Below are 15357 nucleotides of genomic sequence, written 5' to 3'. Positions count from 1 at the left end.
GGGGCTGTACTGGGGCAGTGATGCACCAGCTGTCTCTACAAGAAGCACAGGAGCCAGGGGCTGTACTGGGGCAGTGATGCACCAGCTGTCTCTACAAGAAGCACAGGAGCCAGGGGCTGTACTGGGGCAGTGATGCACCAGCTGTCTGTACAAGGAAGAATACTTTCTGCAGCTATTATGTGTTTATGATGGTCTCTGTGTTTATGATGGTCTCTGTGTTTATTGTGGTCACTGTGTTGTCTCTCTGCTCCAGTAAGGAGAAGCTCCAGGCCGCTCTGCAGCTTCAGTGCTTCAATGCTGACCAGCGTGAGCTCCTCCACTGGGTCCAGAAGGTCACGACCTTGATGTCAGAGAGCGGGATGCCCAAGAGCAAGAGCGAGGCTGAGAGCCTGAGAGCAGAGCACCGAGAGAGGAAGGCAAGTGTCTGTCTGCCTGTCTGTCTGCCTGTCTGTCTGCCTGTCTGTCTGCCTGTCTGTCTGTCCATCGCTTCAAGTGTCTCCTTGTCTTATATACACACCTCTCGAGGTGTTTGCAGTTCTGGGGATGAATCTTTGAGCTCTGTTCCAGGCGGAGATTGATGCACGACGGGAGCGCTTCGACTCTGTGAAGAGCTGCGGCCACAAGCTGACCTCCTCCGGACACTACGCCTCCGCTGAGATCCGACAGGCCCTGGGCATGCTGGAGGAGGCTCGGGCCGGGATGGACCGGGCCTGGCAGGATCGCAGCCTGAGACTGGACCAGGCGCTGGAGCTGCAGGTACCGAGAGAGGGTTTCCATTTACTAACTTGGAGAGACACGCTCTCATACACAGATTACACAGGTCTTTATCATTCATCATATTTGTGTTGTAGAGCAAGGGGATGTTTTGTATACTGTGGAACTTTGTCAACTGGATAGAACAGTGCTAGTGCTGACCAGACCTGACCCTGCTTATTTCCTCATATGTTTCTGTTTTGTCCCTGTTGCAGATATTCTACGGCTACGTGGAGCAGAGTGAGAGCTGGCTGAGCAACAAGGAGGCTTTCCTTGCCATTGAAGACCTGGGGGTGAGTCTGCTGTCTTCATATTTGAGCTAGTGACCCTGTGGAGAGGACACTTACCGTTTCAAGCTAGCATCTTACTAACTGGCTAAAGGCAGCGTCTATTTGTGTGTGAATGTATCTGAGTAACAAAGACTGCAGCAAACAAGTGTACAGTTCCCCTACCCTGCCAGGGATTTGTTCCTCAAATACCCAGTTAGCACCTTGTTAATCAGGGATGGAAAGAAGGCTCCTACTGTTTCAGCCATTCCAGGTTTTAATACGAGCTTGGTTAGTCTCAGTGTATTGGTATCAAGATCAGTTGTCTTATTAGACTCATGTTAAATCCAGGAACGGATCACACTGAGTAACAGGGTTCCAATCTGCGTGCTTGTCACACTGAGACATTGGGCAGCAGTGTGGAGTAGTGGTCAGGGCTCTGGACTCTTGACCGGAGGGTCGTGGGTTCAATCCCCAGTGGGGGACACTGCTGTTGTACCCTTGAGCAAGGTACTTTACCTAGATTGCTCCAGTAAAAACCCAACTGTGTAAATGGGTAATTGCATGTAAAAATAATGTGATATCTTCTAACAATTGTAAGTCACCCTGGATAAGGGTGTCTGCTAAGAAATAAATAATAATAATAATGAGTAACAGGGTTCCAATCTGTGTGCTTGTCACACTGAGTAACACGGTTCCATGCTTGTGTTCAGGACTCCTTGTCCACTGTGGAGGCTCTTCAGAGGAAGCACCACCACTTCGAGAAGACCCTGGAGGCTCAGCTGGAGAAGGTGGAGGCCATGGAGAGGTTTGCACGACAGCTCACCCAGAAACAGCACTTCGACTCGGAGAACATCGCCAGCAAGAGCCAGGCCGTGCTGCTCAGGTAAACACCCCGAGAGATGCCAGCCCCTCAGTCACCTACTGCCCCTGACCATCCTCAAAACATGAAGCTGTTGAACTGCAGAGAACCTGCAACCTGCAGCCGTCTCACCTCAGATGCTGCAGACAGTGGAGCTGCTTTACCTCATAACATGGTAGCATAGAGAAATAAATAATAATAATAATAGAGTAAGCATTGTAATAACCATGGCAATGTGCATGAAATGCACAGTAAATGCATGGGAAATCCATTGTGAACTGCGAAATTACTGTGCAAATTTACAATGGTGAACTTTTCTAAGGGTGTTCTGACCTAGTCCTGTAATGGTCTATGAAGATCTTACCTTCTTGTACTATAAAGACCGTCTAGTCGTGTCACTAGCATGCTGAAGTGTGGAGTGCACTGGAGGGGACCTGACTAGTTTGTGCTGTACAGGAAGGGGAAGCTGCTGGAGAGCTGTGCGGAGCGCAGGGGGAGGCTGCAGGAATCCTGGCAGCTATACAAGTTCCTGGGAAACAGCTATGAGGTGAGATGGTAGTGTGGAGAGAGGGAATGGAGAGAGGGGGAGAGTAGAGGGAATGGAGAGAGGCATCAGGGAGGTGATGAGCAGAGGAGAAAGAGAGCAGTGGGAAGGGAAGAATAAGGAAGGCAGGGGAAGTGGGAGTTGGGAGAGGGTTGTTGCATGGTATTGCACTGTGTGGGAGTTGGGAGAGAGGGGTGTTGCATGGTATTGCACTGTGTGGGAGTTGGGAGAGAGGGGTGTTGCATGGTATTGCACTGTGTGGGAGTTGGGAGAGAGGGGTGTTGCATGGTATTGCACTGTGTGGGAGTTGGGAGAGAGGGGTGTTGCATGGTATTGCACTGTGTGGGAGTTGGGAGAGAGGGGTGTTGCATGGTATTGCACTGTGTGGGAGTTGGGAGAGAGGGGTGTTGCATGGTATTGCACTGTGTGGGCGTTGGGAGAGAGGGGTGTTGCATGGTATTGCACTGTGTGGGAGTTGGGAGAGAGGGGTGTTGCATGGTATTGCACTGTGTGGGAGTTGGGAGAGAGGGGTGTTGCATGGTATTGCACTGTGTGGGAGTTGGGAGAGAGGGGTGTTGCATGGTATTGCACTGTGTGGGAGTTGGGAGAGAGGGGTGTTGCATGGTATTGCACTGTGTAATTATGATGTGGAGTGAGAGTGAGTGTGTAACACCTGTCCTCTCCCTCTGTCCCTCCCTCCTCTCAGGTGTGCTCCTGGCTCAATGAGAGGAACGCAGTGGCGCTGGATGAGAGCTGGAGGGACCCAACAAACCTACAGGCCAAGCTGCAGAAACACCAGAGCTTCGAGGCAGAGATCACAGCCAACCAGAACCGCGTGCAGGCCGTCACCGCGGTAACCACACACATGCACGCACACACATGCACACGTAATCACAAGCACACACTCACGCACGCACACACTCACACACAATACACATAACACATAGAACCTGTTGTGGTTTAAACATCTAGAATGCTTTCTCATTGACATTCTGAGTGCAAGATCTACACTTTCGGCTGAATTATAAAGTGTAGTTGCTGCTAATAGGTTCCAGTGCAGACGTGACTTATAATAAGGATTCTAGCCAGTTTATTGACTGTCTCCGTATCTGTCTGTGTGTGTGTCTCCACTCAGGAAGGGGAGGCGATGCTGGCCGCGGGACACTTCACCTCAGACAAGGTCAGCCCGAGATTGCAGGAGCTGCAGAGACTCTGGGAGCAGCTCCACACAAACTGCCAGGAGAAGAGGAGCCGGCTGCTAGAAGCTTACCAGGTACCAGGGGAGAGTGGCGAGTGGGGGGAGAGGGCAGTGAAGGGTTGGAAAAGAAAAGGTTCACCAGGTATGAGGCAGAGGAGGACAGAGGGGAAGTTGGGGAGATCTAATACCCCCCATAATACCCCCCATTCTCCCCCCCCCCCCCCCTCTCTCGCTCCCAGGCCCTGCAGTTCCAGCGCTCCCTGCAGGATCTTGATGACTGGCTGTGCTCGGTGGAGGCTGAGCTCTCGAACCCAGACTGCGGCTCGGACCTGCCCTCCGTCACCCGGATGCTTAAGGTCCTGGAGGGTGTGGAGGAAGGGGTCGAAGGTCACCTCGAGAGGATCCGGGCGCTGGTCGAGAGCGCCAAGCGCTTCCGGGTTGAGGGGAACTTCCTGGCAGAGGAGATCCAGCAGCGTGTGGGAGAGACGGTGCAGAGGTGAGGGGGGGACGGGGTGGAGAGCATACAGCTAGAGAGGAGTGATAGGAATTGGGCTGGAGTGAAAGAGAGACTGGTGCATTGTGAGTGGAACTGGGTTGGGGTGAAGGAGAGAGAGAGGTAGCCAAACTTGGTAGAATAGAGCCAAACTGGAACGTGGTGAGCCAAACTGGGGCATGGTGAGTGGAACTGAGATGGCGTGAGTAGAACTGGGAGCAAAGGAGACTGGGGTGAAGTGAGCAGAGCAGAGTTGGAAGCCTTGTATTATTGTGATACAGTAACACTGTGTCCCCCTCTCCTCTCTAATCCCTGTGTGTTTAACCGCCCTTTGCTGCAGGTATAACATGCTGTCAGAGCCCCTGGAGGAGCGCAGGGAGACCCTGGAGGCGTGGCAGCTGCTGTTCCAGTGTTACCGGGACCTGGAGGACGAGCTGATCTGGGTTCGAGACAGGCTGCCCCTGGCATACTCACAAGACTGGGGCAACTCGGTGCACAGCACACAGGCACTGCTCAAGAAACACCAGGTGAGGGGAGCAGAGGGGAGACAGACCGCTCTTTACATACTGACAGGACTGGGCACCGATACTTCTGACACACCCTCTCTCTCCTCCCTCTCCTCTCCCCTCTCTCCCCAGACTCTGGTCAGTGAGCTGGTCAGTCGGGAGCCCCTGGTCCGAGCTGTGCTCGAGGCGGGGCAGAGTCTGGTTAAGGGGCGACATTTTGCCTCTGCAGAGATCGGGAGCCGTCTGTCTGAGCTGAGGGAGGCCGTGCACAGCCTACAGGGGGAGGCAGAGAGCCGGGGCAGGAAGCTGCAGGAGGCCCTGCAAATACAGACCTTCCTCTCAGAGGTAACTACGGACTCTGTGTCTCCCAGTATGTCCCAGTACTACCAAATAGCAGACTGATACTTGAGCATTAGCGCTCACTTCAGTGTGCCATGTTAAGAAATCGATCTGTTTTTAGTCGACTGTTTTAAATCTGAAAACAAACGTACATAGTTGAGATGCCAAACTCAATGGGGTTTGAGGATCAATGCTTCTGAACCTGTGTGCCCTTGAATCCCATTGAAACTGGTTTACATGAAGAATAGAGGACTTCGGAATCGATCAGTCAGACAGAGAGGAGGAGGGGACTGAATCTGATTAGAAATAAAAACAAAAGCACCAGCAGTTACTGGGCTGTCAGTCCAGTTTATTTGGGGCATGGTTTTGTGCTGAATGGTGAATAGACAGCATGGAGTCCCTCCTCACATGTCTCCTGTCCCCCTGTGACTCTGAACCCAGCTGTCGGAGCTGGAGTCCTGGATGGGGGAGCGGCGCCCCCAGCTGGAGACCTCTGATTTCGGGCGGAGTGAGGAGGCGACCCTGGCGCTGCTGCACAAGCTGGACTCCATCGAGCTGGACCTGCAGAACTGCCAGGCCCAAGTGGACTTGTTGCAGGAGTCAGGGACCAGGCTGGAGCGCTGCCAGCACCCCGACAGGTACACAGCACCCCGACCCAAACCAGACACTGACCCGACAGGGACACAGCACCCTGAACCAAACCAGACACTGACCCGACAGGTACACAGCACCCCGACCCAAACCAGACACTGACCCGACAGGGACACAGCACCCTGAACCAAACCAGACACTGACCCGACAGGTACACAGCACCCCAACCCAAACCAGACACTGACCCTACAGGGACACAGCACCCCGACCCAAACCAGACACTGACCCGACAGGGACACAGCACCCCGACCCAAACCAGACACTGACCCGACAGGTACACAGCACCCCGACCCAAACCAGACACTGACCCGACAGGTACACAGCACCCCGACCCAAACCAGACACTGACCCGACAGGTACACAGCACCCCGACCCAAACCAGACACTGACCCGACAGGGACACAGCACCCCGACCCAAACCAGACACTGACCCGACAGGGACACAGCACCCCGACCCAAACCAGACACTGACCCGACAGGTACACAGCACCCCGACCCAAACCAGACACTGACCCGACAGGGACACAGCACCCCGACCCAAACCAGACACTGACCCGACAGGTACACAGCACCCCGACCCAAACCAGACACTGACCCGACAGGTACACAGCACCCCGAACCAAACCAGACACTGACCCGACAGGTACACAGCACCCTGACCCAAACCAGACACTGACCCGACAGGGACACAGCACCCCGACCCAAACCAGACACTGACCCGACAGGGACACAGCACCCCGACAGGGACACAGCACCCCGACAGGTACACAGCACCCCGACAGGTACACTTCTATGAAATAGAAGTCTTATTTCCATCCTGTACTGACTCAACCCGACCTGTGCTACCCCAAACTCCGAACCTGACAGTTAAAGACTACCTGCCCACCTCCAGCACATACTGCAAACCCCTGAACCCTAACCCTGCATATCCTGCCCACCTCCTAACAGTCAGTGCACCCAAGAATTCCCAACAGCTACTGTGGGCCGGTCTTGGTTCCCAGTTTATACTGGACCAGTCCCTGTATGTTATAATGTGCTATATCAGTACTGACTCGTCCTCTCTGCCCTCCCTAGTCACCTGGTCTCGGAGCGGCTTGAGCCCATGTTGGATCAGTACCGGTCCCTGCTGCAGCTCTCCACGGAGCGGCGGGCCATCCTGGAGGAGCAGAACCAGCTGTACGTGTTCGAGAGAGAGGCCCGTGAGTTCAGCAACTGGGTCAGCACCAAGAAGATCGCAACAGAGTCTGAGGAGTACGGGCAAGACCTGGAGGATGTGGAGGTGAGAGAGAGAGAGAGAGAGAGAGAGGGGGAGGGAGGGGGGTTAGAGTTAGAGCAAGACCTGGAGGATGTGGAGGTGAGAGAGAGAGAGAGAGAGAGAGAGGGGGGGGGTTATTCGAGCAAGAGCTAGAGCGATGGTCAGCATTCTCGCAATCTCAGATTAAATTTAAATAAAAATGAATGACTCCTGTAAAGTGCCATTGGTGACGTCCTCCTCCCTCCTCTCACAGGTGCTGCTGAAGAAGTTTGAGGATTTCACCGCGGAAGTGAGTGCACTGGGTCAAAGCAAACTGGAGGCCGTGCTACAGCTGGGACAGGAAGTGAGGTCACCCGAGGGCCAGGATAGAGAGGCAGAGCTGCTCCAGCTGTGGGAGGGATTAAAACAGGCGATAGAGACTCGAGGAAAGGTAAGGAAAATTGCCTTTCCTATGAACCTCTATAGAGATCTGCAGTGTTCAGTGTAGACCTCTATACTGGTCTGAAAAATAAGATTTATTTTTGTACATATATTTTTACACTACAGAACCTGCAGTCCGCTCGCGAGGTGCACCAGTTTGACCACGATGTGGACGAGCTGAAGAGCTGGATGAGTGAGAAGATGGCCGGGCTGGACTCTGAGGACCACGGGACAGACCTGCTGAGCGCACAGGCCCTGCTGAGACAACACGAGGGGCTGGAGGTACGGGAGGGGACTGGATTACACTGGGAGAGGAGGGGACTGGGATCCACTGGGAGAGGAATGGGGTGTATACAGCAGTGTTGCAGAGGATTTGAAGTGTGTTGTGTTCCTGGATACTGTTTCAGCGTGACCTGGCTGCGATCGAGAGGAAGGTGTCGGACACGTGTGCTGAGGGCTCGGAGCTGAGAGACCGCTACCCGCAGGTTCGGGACAGCCTGAGCGAGCGACTGGAGGAGGTGGAGCTCAGCTGGGAGAGCCTGCGCAGGAAAGCCAGCGCGCGCAGGGAGATACTGAGCCAGGCAGTGACCGCGCACATGTACTTCAGTGACTGGAGAGAACTCACGTACGTCTCTCTCTCTCTCTGTCTGTCTGTCACCTCACTACCAAAGAGCATATTTGTATGTAATGTGAAATACTGTATAATGTGATATCTTGTAACAATTGTACGTCGCCCTGGATAAGGGCGTCTGCTAAGAAATAAATAATAATAATAATAATAATATTAACCCCCTCCCTCTCCTGGCTCTCTCTCCCTTTCCACCTCTCTTCTCTTGCTCCCTCTCTAGCCGTTTGGCTCATCAAGACCCTCTATTGCTGTCCTCTCTGTATTAACCTCCTCTCCCCTCTCCCTTCTCCCCAGTGCCTGGCTGAACGAGACCCAGTCCCTGCTGGGTGCGGAGGAGCTGGGGGGGGACGGGGGGGAGGCGGAGCTGCAGCTGAAGAGGCACGAGGAGCACAGCAGAGAGATGGAGAAGCAGGCAGAGAAAGCGCAGGCCGTGAGGGAGCAGGGGCGCCACCTGCTGGACACAGAGAACTTCATGAGCAGAGAGGTAAGACAGGGCAGGACTCACAGCGGTGAACTGCTTCTAAAGAAAATGAATACAATTAAAATGTCTATGTAAAGATTTGTCTTGATGATGGCCCATTGAAGTGCATGTGTCTCAGCTATGTCCTACATTTACCTGTGTAGTTGGGCTTGTAACGTTTGAAACTTTGTAACTTTCTGTGGCTTGCAGATTTGAAGTTGCTGTTGCCGTTTTTTGAACTGCACATGGTGTCAGCTGACTGGCTGTCTTATCTGCTGGTGTTGTGTTGCTATGAAGACAACCTCAGTCCATTTAAAGTTGTCTCCAGAGGCGATATGTAATGATGGATTGCTCCCGCTAGGTTGAGGAGAAGCTGGAGGAGCTGTCTGCGCTGGAGACTCAGGTTCTAGAGAGCTGGGAGGCGCGGAGGGAGCTGTACCAGGAGGAGATGGAGATTCAGAGTCTGCAGAGAGAGCTGGATGAGGCAGAGCGGTGGATGAGCGCCAGGGAGACTGCACTGAGCGAGGAGAGATACGGGGTGAGAGAGGGATGAGAGAGGGGAGATATGGGGTGAGAGAGGGGAGATACGGAGTGAGAGGGGGTGAGAGAGGGGAGATATGGAGTGAGAGAGAGCGATGGGAGGAGGGGGAGGGGAGAGAGTTGGAGAAAGAGGGACAGGGGGAACACTTTTGAAGCATTCAAAAGAACCGTACATGCGCTGCAAAGCTCAGTTGCACTGTGCAGATTGTAGGTGACTCCGTGGCTCAGTTGCATTGTGCAGATTGTAGGTGACCCCGCAGCTGTGCATGATGTGGGGTCCCCCCCTGTCTCCCCCACTCTCACACCCTGCTGCTGCTTTTCCTCCCCTCAGGACTCGGTGCCGGACGTGCTGGAGCTCCTGAAGAGACAAGAGGACCTGGAGGCCATGCTGTCAGCACAGGAGGAGAGATTCAACCAGCTACTGGAGAGGAGGACCAAGGTGAGGAGCAGGGGAGAGGGGACAGAGGAGCAGGGGGTAGAGGAGCAGGGGAGAGGGGGTAGGGGAGCATGGGAGAGGGGTTCAATGCGCTACTGGAGAGGAAGACAAGTGATAACAAGAGGAAGAAGTAGAGAGAGGCGGGATAGGAACCCCTGCTCTAAGGCACTAGCCCAAACCCTTGTGTACTGCACATTGGGTTACTTATACAGTTTTACCAGCCCGAGCTAGACAAACTAAGGACTGAGCACTGTTAAGTAAAAAAGAAACCAAATCAATGGATGGACCTTTTTTCCTCCACAGAGAGAGCGGCGCCTGCAGGAGCTGCAGGGAGGCGGGTCCAAGGAGAGGGAGAGGGTGAGCAGGGTGCCCTCGCTGCAGAGGAAACCCTCCGACCAGCGAGCGGGGGGGGTAGTGGCGAGGGGAATCAAACCCAGCCCCCTGTCCTTGCAGCAGAGTCAGACCTGGAGGGCCAGCAGCAGCTTGGGGGGTGACACCATCCTGTCCCCTGTCAGGCGCTCTGCACGAACCCCCCCCTCCCCTTCCCCCCGACCCCTGGGACTGCAGACCACCGTCCCAGCAGGGAAGAGGAACCTGATGACCCCAAACTCCCCCACTAAACACCCCCTGCTACCCAAACCTTCCCTGACACAGCCCCACTCCCCTCGTGCCCCTCTCTCTCTCTCCCCTCTCTCCCCTCTCTCCCCTCCCTCCCCTTCCTCACAGCTCCCTCCCCCAAACCCCCCGGACCCCCAACCCCCCAGCCCCTCGAAAGCTCAGGAGCCCCCTCCTCGTGCTGCCCCCAGACTCGCTGTGACAGAGGAGCCACTGCTGTCTGCTCCCAGTCCAGCTCTGCAGGAGGAGTGGGTGGAGAAATTTCAACAGAACTCCACGGCAGCGCTGTCAGAGCCGGACAGTCCAACTCAGCAGACCCAGCCCAGTGTGAACGGAACCGCCCAGCCCACTGCCCCCCACGAACTGCAGATCCAAAGGTAAGGACCCCAGAAACTGGCAGACTGCATCCCCAAACACAGCAGGCAAAGCACTGCCAAATACGCTGAGGAATGACTGTGTCTCTCCTCTGTTTTGCAGTGAAGCCCCTCAGCCAAGACCCCGCAGCGTGATCGGAGAGAGCTCCCCCAAACTCTCACCCAGGACAGGGGGGGACAAAGAGAGGCAGGGCAGCAAAGACATCCTCCCCAGGTACTGACCCCCTACCCCCTACCCTACACTCCGAACCCCCTACTCTACACACCTTAACCCCTACCCTACACTCCCAACCCCTACCCTGCACACCTTAACCTCTACCCTACACGCCCAAACCCTACCCTACACTCCGAACCCCCTACTCTACACACCTTAACCTCTACCCTACACTCCCAACCCCCTACTCTACACACCTTAACCTCTACACTCCCAACCCCTACCCTGCACACCTTAACCCCTACCCTACACTCCCAACCCCTACCCTACACTCCCAACCTCTACCCTACACTCCCAACCCCTACCCTGCACACCTTAACCTCTACCCTACACTCCCAACCCCTACCCTACACTCCCAACCTCCTAATGTAGACCCCACCATCACATCCACTACTACTAACCACTACTACTAAAACTAATGGTAGGTATACAGTTTAAGCTAATGTTTGTCATATTCAGGATTTCAATTTAAACTGAAATGAAACCCTTCTCCTCTCCCATGCTTGTCTGCAAGGAGGACCCCGTCTTTCAAGCTGAGGCAGGGGGGGGAGGAGGGCCCCCCGCAGCCCGACGAGACAGATTCAGTTATCAGCCCCGAACCCTCTCCCCCGCCTCCCGTCACCCCGCTCCCCACTGCCACCAGGCTCTCCTCGGGACCCCTGGTCTCAGGTAAGCGAGGCAGGAGAGGGTGGGGGTTGGGTAGTAGAATGGGGTAGCCAGTTTAAAGGTGTACCCTCTGCAGTTTACTGGCTTTGTTGTACTGTTGTGTGCAGATAAAGAGGAGGGGCTGTCCGCTGTGTCGAATCTGGGGTCCTCAAAGAGGAAAGCCCCGTCCCCACCCCCCTCACAGCCAGGTGAGTTCTGTCTTGCTCAGGTAAGTGATGCTGATTAAGTGAATGTGGACATATGACTGTGACTTGCCATTCTAAAGTGTACAGTTTAATGAGCAGGGATTTCTCTCAACACCATTACTATGCACTCTGTTAACAGCACAGTGTTTGATTGGGTGATTGACGCAGGTTGTCAATCACTCCGATACTAAATGCCCGGGGAGCTTCAACACTTTGAATAGCACAGCTGCTGTAGAGAGAATAATACTTCAGTCATCCCGACAGTGATTTTAAAGTTGGGATGAAGTTCAGGTTTTGGGTTGAAGCTGTGATGAGGTCAGGATTAGGGTTCCGTGTAGATTATTCTGAGGATAAATTGTCAGCGGCTGACAGCCTGGCCTTTAAATGTTTCAGCTGAGGACACGGGTCCCGATGACAGTGCAGAGGTTACCATGAAAGCAGCAGCCCCCCCAAAGCCCCCGCACACATACTACAACCGGCACAGCTACCCGGAGTTGGTGGAGGAGAGCCGGACCGAGGAGCAGGACCAGGGGAGCCCCGCTGCAGCCACACACAGCCCTGCCTCAGGTACCAGGACTCGGTTCAGCTCCATCACATTTTCAATTGGGGAGAGCCGTGTGCTCGTCCTCTTCTTCTCGTTGTACTGTAGAAGCACTAAAAAGAAACATCAGTAAAACCTCAAGACACACTCTTACACAAGAGGTCTTCAATGAAGGTGGTGACAAAACTGCCTGGATGTAAAAACATTTACTCGAAATCACTTTTATTACACAACAATAGTCATCATTTTGAACCAGGTAGCCAATTATTACAGTAGCCAGCTTTACACTACTTTATATTAAACAGGGTGACTGGAAGGACTGCATTCAGGTTCTGCGTGTGCGTGCGTGCGTGCGTGAGTGTGTGCCTGTGCGTGCTTGTGTGCGTGCCTGTGCGTGCTTGTGTGCGTGCCTGTGAGTGTGTGCCTGTGCGTGCTTGTGTGCGTGCCTGTGCGTGCTTGTGTGCGTGCCTGTGAGTGCGTGTGCGTGTGAGTGCGTGTGCGTGTGCGTGTGCGCGTAGCTGTTTTGCTAATGTTCTGTGGACCAGTGATCTGCACGATGATTGTAATCTCTGTCCACCCGGTTTGCACAGTGCCAGGGTGACCTAATCATTGGTTTCAAGCTTCCAGAAGTGTTTGCTTCACCCCTCCCCAGCGTTCATGATTGTGGTGGTCCCCCCTGATTTCTCCGGAGTTCAGAATGGTTAATCTTCACTTGTGCATTCCAGGGTTCCGCGCTCAGAACCTGAGGACGAGGAGCCTGCCCCCCCACAACACTGCCCCCCCGGCAGCCTCGACGCACAGTGACAGCGGCAGCAATGAGAAGCCAAAGAAAGAAAAGAGTCTCTTCAAGAAACTCTTCAAGAAGTGATCCACCATCACTGCTTGGAGACTGTCAGCTATTCAGACATCCTAAATAAAACCTTCCATTCCAGTCCCGGACCTGGATATTGAACTGGATAGGAATGGACGGACAGAGCTGTTAAATTAGCAGAGAGAACCAATCAACCTCTTGATCTGGAGAGAGGAATGGAGAGCCTAGTAGGGCACTAGCTAGAGATTTTGTTTTTGTTTTTCTGGAAAGCTTGATTTCTGTAAATAAATCAGAACACATATTTATTGAGGTTTTTGAAAGGATATAAACGTGGGATATTTTTTTTTCTATAACAAGAGTTTTGCAGCTGATTCGCTTTGATGCTAATAATGTGTATAAATCTAACGGTATTGTTCATGGCCAGGGAGCCCTGAGACAGCTCGCCTGCTTTACTGTTTGCTTTACTGCTCTGCTGCCTCTGTCCGTGCAGGGCTGGCTCTGTATCTCACGTGTGGATGACCTTCCCTGTGATCTACCTGCCAGTATACACTATCTATCTATCTAGCTCTCTAGCTCTTTAGCTCTCTAGCTATTAATTGTATTATTACTTGTACTGTGATTCTTGAAATGTATTTCCCTTTACGACTGTAAGTCGCACTGGACAAGGGCGTCTGCTAAGAAATAAATAATAATAAATTTATATATATATATATATATATATATATATATATATATATATATATATATATATATATATATATAACCATGCAGGCTCTGACTGTACATCGCCATAAAGAGATGTTTTGTTTTTTAATGAGAATAAAGTACTTGGAATTCAATCCTTCATGTCTAGGGAAATGTTTTATAAAGGCGTGCTTACAGCACGGGCAGTCCAGGGTTAATCAGCTTAAGAGCTCTGGGGAAGGCACTGTAACTAACAGGGATTTGAAATAAGACTCCTATTGCACAGCAGTCTCACCCAGTCCAGGTTTCACTACCAGCTTGATTAGCCCCAGTGTCTAAGGTAACAAGCTCAGGAGTGTCTTATTAAACTCATAGCAGAGTGTACAGTTAACAATAATTAATAAACTCCCATTTAAACCAGGAAGGGATCAAACTGCTGGGCTTTTTTCAACCATTGATAGATTCATAAATCCACCGCTTCCTTCTGCTGAACCCTCTCCCACGAAGTGGGAAGAATTTCAGAACAACATGACTGATATCAGTGATCAGATTCCTCTGGATGGTTTTTATTTGTACGTGCCCATTGGACTGATCAGCTGTTTTTCCAAATAACCAAGTGATAAATTGCAGGTACAAATACAGAACCGTGCTATAGAACTCCTTCCAAACTTTAAACAACTTCTTTCAGCCCCCGTGTGCCGTTTCATGGTCCTTCACCTGTCCTTGATCATAAGGGCTGTCCTTCCTCCAGACCCCTTCCTTTATCCCTGCTGTCCTCTTCGGGGTCTAGTGCTGCTGGAGCTCTGATACCTAAACACCACTCATAACTGCCTATTGAGGAAGGAGTGTTGGTCATGTAGTTTTGTCAGTTGTAATCAATTACAAGTGGAGGTGGTGCACAGGAAAGTGTACCTCATAATGGAGTGACAAGAAAACACCCAACTACTTGAATGTACTTGATAGTCGTAGTGCTTTTCCATTGACAGTCTAGGAAATGAATCCATTCCTTGACAAGAATAGAAGGCTCAGAGTGAAAGCATGCTGGCTTAGTGATTGAGCCCACTGTGCTGTCTGACTTCCATGTAAAAGGGTGATGTTGCATTTTGTTTGTAGGCAATTAATCAAGTCTTTGAAAGTAAAGAATTGCGATCCTCTGTGTCATTTGTGGATTGTAAGGCAAACCTTATAGGTGTATACAATAAAGAACATATTATTGTTGGAAATACGGGTTAAACAGTTGTGCTTCATGTGGGTCTTGAACTAAGAACCCTGGAGATCACAGTCCAATGCACTATCACCTGAGCCACCCACATAAGTGGATAACATCAATGTATGTATGTATGTATGTATGTATGTATGTATGTATGTATGTATGTATGTATGTATGTATGTATGTATGTATGTATGTATGTATGTATGTATGTATGTATGTATGTATGTATGTATGTATGTATGTATGTATGTATGTATGTATGTATGTATGTATGTATGTATGTATGTATGTATGTATGTATGTATGTATGTCTGTCTGTCTGTCTGTCTGTCTGTCTGTCTGTCTGTCTGTCTGTCTGTCTGTCTGTCTGTCTGTCTGTCTGTCTGTCTGTCTGTCTGTCTGTCTGTCTGTCTGTCTGTCTGTCTGTCTGTCTGTCTGTCTGTCTGTCTGTCTGTCTGTCTGTCTGTCTGTCTGTCTGTCTGTCTGTCTGTCTGTCTGTCTGTCTGTCTGTCTGTCTGTCTGTCTGTCTGTCTGTCTGTCTGTCTGTCTGTCTGTCTGTCTGTCTGTCTGTCTGTCTGTCTGTCTGTCTGTCTGTCTGTCTGTCTGTCTGTCTGTCTGTCTGTCTGTCTGTCTGTCTGTCTGTCTGTCTGTCTGTCTGTCTGTCTGTCTGTCTGTCTGTCTGTCTGTCTGTCTGTCTGTCTGT

The 15357-nt window shown here is 52.0% G+C and overlaps 1 protein-coding gene across 1 annotated transcript in view; it reads left to right on the top strand.

The window, feature by feature from the left end:
- Positions 1-14548, top strand: part of LOC117422559 (spectrin beta chain, non-erythrocytic 5-like) — a 51783-nt gene extending 37235 nt beyond the window's left edge. Inside the window, exons 46-69 of the mRNA XM_058992020.1 lie at positions 254-416; positions 568-756; positions 969-1046; positions 1733-1905; positions 2338-2428; positions 3132-3278; positions 3561-3698; positions 3863-4119; positions 4457-4643; positions 4755-4967; positions 5403-5599; positions 6687-6891; positions 7121-7297; positions 7414-7569; positions 7695-7912; positions 8210-8399; positions 8737-8913; positions 9247-9354; positions 9655-10343; positions 10444-10554; positions 11069-11223; positions 11328-11408; positions 11799-11972; positions 12672-14548. Of these exons, the coding sequence (XP_058848003.1) occupies positions 254-416; positions 568-756; positions 969-1046; positions 1733-1905; positions 2338-2428; positions 3132-3278; positions 3561-3698; positions 3863-4119; positions 4457-4643; positions 4755-4967; positions 5403-5599; positions 6687-6891; positions 7121-7297; positions 7414-7569; positions 7695-7912; positions 8210-8399; positions 8737-8913; positions 9247-9354; positions 9655-10343; positions 10444-10554; positions 11069-11223; positions 11328-11408; positions 11799-11972; positions 12672-12814 (4417 nt within the window). The 3' untranslated portion in view covers positions 12815-14548. The remainder of the gene's footprint in view (positions 1-253; positions 417-567; positions 757-968; positions 1047-1732; positions 1906-2337; positions 2429-3131; positions 3279-3560; positions 3699-3862; positions 4120-4456; positions 4644-4754; positions 4968-5402; positions 5600-6686; positions 6892-7120; positions 7298-7413; positions 7570-7694; positions 7913-8209; positions 8400-8736; positions 8914-9246; positions 9355-9654; positions 10344-10443; positions 10555-11068; positions 11224-11327; positions 11409-11798; positions 11973-12671) is intronic.
- The last annotated feature ends 809 nt before the right edge of the window (positions 14549-15357 follow it).

Source organism: Acipenser ruthenus, chromosome 18 (genome assembly GCF_902713425.1).
Source record: "Acipenser ruthenus chromosome 18, fAciRut3.2 maternal haplotype, whole genome shotgun sequence".
Taxonomy (NCBI): Eukaryota; Metazoa; Chordata; class Actinopteri; order Acipenseriformes; family Acipenseridae; genus Acipenser; species Acipenser ruthenus.
This window is presented reverse-complemented; position numbering and strand designations above follow the sequence as displayed.